The sequence below is a fragment of the Cibotium barometz genome, chromosome 14 (genome assembly GCF_041138505.1).
Source record: "Cibotium barometz isolate CiBa-2024 chromosome 14, ASM4113850v1, whole genome shotgun sequence".
NCBI classification, from domain to species: domain Eukaryota; kingdom Viridiplantae; phylum Streptophyta; class Polypodiopsida; order Cyatheales; family Cibotiaceae; genus Cibotium; species Cibotium barometz.
The window spans coordinates 43681709-43689117 of NC_141059.1; the positions used below are offsets into that span (position 1 = coordinate 43681709).

At 39.9% G+C, this 7409-nt stretch overlaps 1 protein-coding gene across 1 annotated transcript; it reads left to right on the forward strand.

Annotated features, from left to right (window-relative positions):
- Positions 1 to 1322: 1322 nt before the first annotated feature.
- On the forward strand, positions 1323 to 3513 carry LOC147632050 (putative germin-like protein 9-2). Its single transcript, XM_086807928.1, has 4 exons — positions 1323 to 1874; positions 1960 to 2096; positions 2295 to 2431; positions 3185 to 3513. The coding sequence occupies exons 1-4, from the start codon at positions 1606 to 1608 to the stop codon at positions 3350 to 3352; spliced, it is 711 nt and encodes a 236-aa protein (XP_086664054.1). The 5' UTR covers positions 1323 to 1605; the 3' UTR covers positions 3353 to 3513.
- The last annotated feature ends 3896 nt before the right edge of the window (positions 3514 to 7409 follow it).

The window sequence follows — 7409 nt, forward strand, 5'->3', positions numbered from 1 at the left end:
CACCTTGTTTCCCCCCAAACCCATGCACCCCACAGACACACACACCCAAAACATGTATTTCTCACTTGTTTGTTCTTCTCCTCCAACTTCTCAATCTCCATCTCACAATTCTTCTAAGATTTGTTTTGAATATTGTCTTTTGTTTTCTACAAACACCAAGACCATCTCAAGGTTGGATGTCTAGTCCCAATATCACAAACCTCAATGATGCAACCTAGTAGATGCCCCCAATGCATTGCCAAAGCCTTGTAGTCCCAACATCACAAACCTCAATGATGCAACCTAGTAGATGTCCCCCATGCATTGCCAAAGCCTTGATTTTTTTTTTTGTCGATCTTGGCTACTAGAGTGATTCCAATTATGCTCTAATAAGTTGTTGAGCAGGTAGAATGTACTTAAAAGATATCCTTAATAAAGTGAGATATCGGTATCATGATAACGTAAAAAATGATTGCACGAGGGCATCCTTCATTTGCATCTTAACTTCTAGATTGATTAAGCTCTAAAACCTTATATGATGCACCAATGAAATAATGTATGTATTCATTTGTAAGGGGATTAAAGGTATTATATTGTATTTTGTTCATATATAAGAGACTGGTCACAAAACGAAGCGGCTTATTAAACTCTAGAGATTTATGGGGGCGCCATTTGGCCGGCTCTCGCCCAATTCCGAAGCTGTTTGAGCCTGCACTCCGCGTTCTCGTCTGCTGTCGTTTTTCCTCTTATCGCTCTATCGACCACGAAGGTCTCTTGGGTTGGCATTTTATGTTTTACACATACAAACCAGAGAGAGAGAGAGAGAGAGAGAGAGAGAGAGAGAGAGAGACGCGTTTACAAATCGAGAGAGTGAGAGAGGATTTGCCTAAGGATTTCAAGCAATCCCTACATAACACACATTTACTAACTAATTGAGAGAGAGAGAGAGAGAGAGAGAGAGAGAGGTATCTGCTAAGGTTAGAGAGAGGGGTATCTGCTAAGGTTTTCACGCCAGCAGCCTAATCTATATATAAGAGAGAGAGAGAGAGAGAGAGGCGGGGATTTCAAGCAATCCCTACATAACACACATTTACTAACTAATTGAGAGAGAGAGAGAGAGAGAACACACATTTAGTAACCAATTGAGAGAGAGAGAGAGAGAGAGAGAGGGGTATCTCCTAAGGTTAGAGAGAGGGGTATCTGCTAAGGTTTTCACGCCAGCAGCCTAATCTCTATATAAGAGAGAGAGAGAGAGAGCGAGAGAGAGAGAGAGAGAGGCGGGGATTTCAAGCAATCCCTACATAACACACATTTACTAACTAATTGAGAGAGAGAGAGAGAGAGAGAGAGAGAGAGAGGGGTATCTGCTAAGGTTTTCACGCCAGCAGCCTAATCTCTATATAAGAGAGAGAGAGAGAGAGCGAGAGAGAGAGAGAGAGGCGGGGTATCTTTTCAAGCAAGCTGCCTAATCTCTATATAACAGCAAGGGGGAGAGAGAGAGGGAGATCAGAGCATTCGCCTAAGTTTTTCAAGCAAGGTATATTACCTGTATACTGCAAATTGTAAGAAATACAAAGAACCTCTGTATACACAACTACTAGATATTTGAGGTCCAGGAATAGGAGAATGGTGATGAAGAGGACGCAGGTGGAGGTTAAACTATTACTAGTAATTGGAGTTATCTTGTTTACACCAAGCTTGGTCTTAGCCGGAGACGCAGACCCTCTCCAGGATATCCCGGGCAACGTTAAGCCGCCGTCAACAGATATCGAAGACGATCAGAAGCTGACGCCGGGGGGCTTCACCATCAAGGACATCTTCAAGAACGGCGACGTCACCAATGGGCCGGGCGGCCTGCGCGCCGGTCTCACCCCAACCCTCTTCCCGGCCATTGTGTAAGTGTGTGTAATTGCGCCGTATAATCACGTGGTTATCGTTAATCGTAAGGGTTAGGTTTTGATACGCCGATGCATGGCGCAGCGGGCAGGGAATAACGTACGTGCAGTTTAAGATGAAACCATGTGGTGTAAATCTGCCGCACACGCACCCCCGCGCTACCGAAATGCTTACTCTCGTCAGCGGCGGACCGTTGCAAGTCGGCTTTGTAGATACGGCAGGTGAGTACGTTACTGCAGAAGTCTCCGTCATAAATCCACGCGTTGCCGTTGGCCACGCGTGATAAATCCACGCGTTGACATAGATATGGCACGCGTGGCTGTCATTTACTTTCATAATTGCCCACGTGGCGGTTCGATGTTTATCACTTTGTTATCACCCCTTGCAAGCAAATTGATTTATTAATTCACCTCAAATAGGAAAAGCCCACATTGATATACTTAATCCCGGTGATGTGACCATTTTCCCTCGTGGATTGATGCACTTTGAGCTCAATGTGGGATCCGAAACTGCATTCTTCATCTCAGCTCTTAACAGCCAAAATCCTGGAACTCTGGTACTCTCTCTCTCTCTCTCTCTCTCTCTCTCTCTCTCTCTCTCTATTTATCCTTCCCTTAGATATCATGTTTTTTTTGGGTATAAAATTTATCCTTATCTTAATTTTCTTTAAATCTTTTCTTTAAAGCTACTTTCAACACCAACAAATAGTTGAAAACAATTACACATACCTCACGTGCCCAAATCTCTCATGCCTCAGCATGCTAGTGCTACCTACATTGGCTTGGGCAAAAAAAGGCTAATAATTCACTTTGTACAAAAGAATTTCTAATTTTTTAGTTTTAAGAAAGACTTCTAATATAATACAAAAATACTTCTATATGTGTATAAGCCATCGGCACGTACATTTAGTATCTTTTGAGGACACAACTTTTTTTATTTCTCCTCAAAGCAAGGCTATTATACTCTTTTTTGAGCTACTTTTGGTATTTTAAAAATTTATAAATTCGTGAAAAAATCGTATTATTTGTAGATCCATGATAAGAGCACTCAAGTAATTTTGTGTCCTTTTTTAATCTTTTTTTAAAATGTATAAATCAACCTTGTTTCATTTTTTTCTTTTTTGGCAAGACAAAGTTACAATAGCTAATTTTCTTAATTCCCTATTTTTATTGGACAAACAATTATCATATCGTACATAATGATGTTAACACTTTTTTTTCAATTGACCCTTCTTTTCAACCGTTTTAATCAGAACTATTTTTTTTTCAACTGACTCTTCTTCTTTTCTTTTTTTCAACTGTTTGATCAGAACACCGGAAATGCTCTCTTCAAACTGCCAAAGCGTGCCCTTGCAACCGCTATCAATCAAGATTTTGATACCATCGATAAAATTGAGGATAATCTTTTTGATTATAGTCATGAGCTAAAGTTTGCAACTACGTGCACACCAGGAAAAGATATCAGTGTGAATCTTTAAAAAATTCTAAACAATGACTCTAAGCCTTTCTCAAAAGTTTTGAGTAGGCATGTAAGAAATTGGTCGATGTCCCCACTTGACAAAATAGAATAACTTTCTCTATGAATATATTCATTATTTTTTCTTCAAAAATACCTTGGTAGACCTTTAAACCCGTGTTCACAACTCGGGGGTTCACTTAAAAATATGTAAGTCTACTACATGCAATTATTAGGAGGGGTTTTTTCTCGGGGGGTTCACCTAAAACTATGTAAGTGTAGCACGTGAGTTCATTAGGAAGGGTATATTAATTCAAAAACGTTACATAATTACACTTATGGGGGAGGGGTTTTTTAAACCAATTCTGGGAAAAAATCGTAAGTTTATGAAGTAAAAGGGTTCATTTTTTTAAAATAAAAGTATGTAAGTGTAAGGGGTTTTTAAAATACCCCTTGAACATACGTGATACATAAAATTTCATAGAGGTGAACCCCCCGAGGGTTTTTTAAACCAAGATTTTGAGAAAAAATTACCGATTCAATCTACTTGCTTAAGGGAGTTTTAAATGACATTTTGGAAAAAAAAAACCCGTAAGTTTATAAAGAAAAAGGGGTCATTTTACTAAGTCAAAATTCACTGAAAAGGATTTTTTTAATACCCTTTGAACGCATGTTGTATGTACGTCTTCCTAAAAATCACCCCCCGAGGTTCACAAGGATGGATTTCCACATAAAAACTCATCAAACTTAAAAAAATTAATCACATGAAACTAGAGAAATAATCATCGACACCAGTATATAACTCTTTGACAATAATTTTTTTATTTTATCTCGAGAGGTGCACCTTATAGGTGTATGTGACAAGGGGCAACCCAGTAGTAACTCCACCCCACCACATAGCCTACCCACCCCCTTTTTGCCATATCCTATCATCTTTTGTCAAACCCCAAAGATCTCTCTCTCTCTCTCTCTCTCTCTCTCAATAGGGGGGGAGGATCAGGGCATTGTACAAAACCCCATATAGAACGTACATTTAAGAGGTTATAATATGGAATTTTCTAATTTAGTTATAAAACTTTTGTAAATCCTGAGATTAAAATAGTATCTCCTTGTAGATAAACTTTCTCCCTTTTGTATTAAAAAACCTCCTTGTATATTGTGTATGTAAACTTAAGGTAAGTTCATAAGGAAACAAAAAAGTCCTTGTGTATTGCGTATGTTAAATTTGTCTAAGTTCATAAGGAAACAAAAAAGCCCTTGTGTATTGTGTATGTAAACTTTATGTAAGCTCATAAGGAAATAAAACCCCTTTGTGTGCTATCTTACACGTTTTTTAGTGCCCCACCCCCTCCCAAAGTGATAGCACAAAGAAAGATTGAGGGCAACCATTAATGTTGCACATGTGCCCACAATTCTAAAAAATTTTGAGACGCTAAAAAGTTCTACAAGAGACTATCAATGCCCTTAAAAAGTACCCACAATAATAAAAATTTCCAAGAGACTATCAACACCCAAAAAAGGTAGTTTCTACCCAGGCAAGCTTGATTTCATAAAGTCTTGAGGCTTGTACCCTTGATGGCCTCAATGAACTTCACTTGCAATTTGCCAAGTAGCAACACGGATAATGAAATTGTACCAGTAGTCCATGTCAATTTGAGAGCTCCAAGGTATCATGGAAGCCATGGTAATGGTGATATTGATGATCTAAGAAAATGAGTAACTTGAAATGCGAGTAGTATTGCCTCTGTGACCCATGTGATGGTCCCCCAAGAAACAACCCAAAAGGTCCTCGTGCTCAAGGTGTTCAAAAAGCACAATACGTACCACACTAGACCTAATGTATCTTTGGGTAATCCCAAAGTTAATGTTGCTAAGAATCTTGGGGAGCACTACATAATAGTCATAAGACTAGCCACAAGAGATCTAGTAATTAGCAATGCAAGACAACTCCCCACACCATTGCATGTTAGGCTTTGCATGTAACCTACAATTAGAAAAGGGCGATCTTCCTTAGACCAAAACTATGAAGAAACCTCGTCCAAAAGTCAAAGAGGAAGAAGGGGGATGTTGTGGTCTTGCTAGTGTCAATAGTCATAGGTGTATCATCAATCCTATGTAATTGGACTTGCCATCCCACTTAAGGATACTACTCAAAAAGACTTTGGTAGCAAGGACAAAGTGTTCTTCTAATTCCACTCATCCATGTCCCCACGCATGTCCCAATGAAGACAAGACTTGGGTAGCAAGTCTTCTCCTTCTAATGCCACTCATCCATGTGTCACCCATGTCCCAATGAAGACAAGACAAAGGTATGTCTCTCCAAATGCCACTAGCTGTCATCTAGAATCTTGAGAGAGTAAAGGTTGATGTGCCATCTAGAATCTTGAGAGAGGAAAGATTGATGTGCCTCATGAAATCCAACAATCCACAACCACTATTTAGGGATGTGGCAATCCTCCTCAAATGGTCCCTATGTGTTGCAAAGAGCTATGGAGGCATCCCTCTTGGACATGGATGCCAAAAATTGCAAGGGGGATACCATGCAAGTAGAAGATTGCTTGTGGCCACCACATTGGAGAGGGACCCCATGCAAGTAGAAGATTTCTAGTGGCCACCCACATTCGACACGGGGAGGCAAGTCTAGGGGGGATTGCCACATGATGCTATGTTAGGGTCAGGGATTTCATTAACGTCTTCACAATTTCGTGATCACGTTAACAAAACCTGTTATTAACATATTAAAACTTGTGATCACATTGTATATTCACATGATCTGAGCAATGACCTGCCAAAACCTACTAGTCCCGTAACCCCGCCGGGGTTCTTTTGTTTTCTCGGCGGGCCCGCCAGGAAAACAAAGGAACCCCGTCAGGGTTCTGTCATGTTTATAAACATTGCCCACACCCATCATGCAACTTTTGGGGAGATAGTCCTTGTTTTGGAGGCGTGATATCTCTCCTCAAAGTACTTGTAGAGCTCTCGAGTTGCTAGAAGTGTCCTCTTGGGAAGAACGTCCTTATCTTAGGGGTTGTCGTCTTTCCTTGTAGAGCACTCCTAAGGCTATTGAGCCACTCGTCCTTAGTTCTTTGAATTGGGGGTAGGGTGTGGTTCGTAGCTAATACTTGCGGAGATTTAGGGACAAAGTTGGAGTCATTCAGCTTTGTATTTGAGCTACGTAGGTAATCTACCTCATTTTGCTTTATGAATGGTTTGATGGAGCCAAGAGTCCTGCTTAGGGGCTTGTATTGATTCTTGATACTTGATACAGTTTAGAGTAGACAAGGGTCTATTGTCCTATACTAGAGTATTGGGCAAGCATAGATCTTTGATTTTCTTTGTGAATGTTAGAGAAGGTCTATTGTCCTATACTAGAGTATTGGGCAAGCATAGATCTTTGATTGTGTAAAGTATCCTTAATTGGGTACAAAAGGCATCCTTCATTGGGGTTTAGCAAGGATTAAATATTTATGGTTATGTTAGCATTCATATATGGAGAGTTTCGTCCATAGTTATGATTGCAAGCCTCATTGTTTTTGTAGTCAGACCTTGCAAAATAGTTTCGAAGTAGTTTTGTGTTATGTGATGATCTTTTGTGTTTGTCAAGATAATTTTGAAGTAGTTTGTCTGCTGATGTATGTTTTGTAATACGTGAGTGACTTTGTTGTTTTTTCATTTGTGTATTCATTGTTATATGCCTGCTTGAATAGGTTATTTGAGATAGAGGACAATGTTGGATCCAGTGATACCTCCAATAGAGTCCAAATTCCAAATAGTAGGAAAAAAAAGGCACCTGGGATAGAGTGGCAACATGCAATTAACGTCGGTGATCGATTCATAGATTGGGAGTGTAAGCTATGCCATGCAGTAAAATCAGGTGTGGGGCGCCTCGAATAAGAGAACACTTTTTAGGCGGAGCGAAGAAAAAGTCATGTACCCACCCCTCTGCACCTGCAGAGTGGCCAAACACATAAGAGAAGAAATTCAAAAGAAAGATGCAAGAAAACATTACACTCCTACCGTTAATGTATCAAGGCAGCAAGAACACTGTTGTTCTAATCATCAAACTCTGGCTACATCAC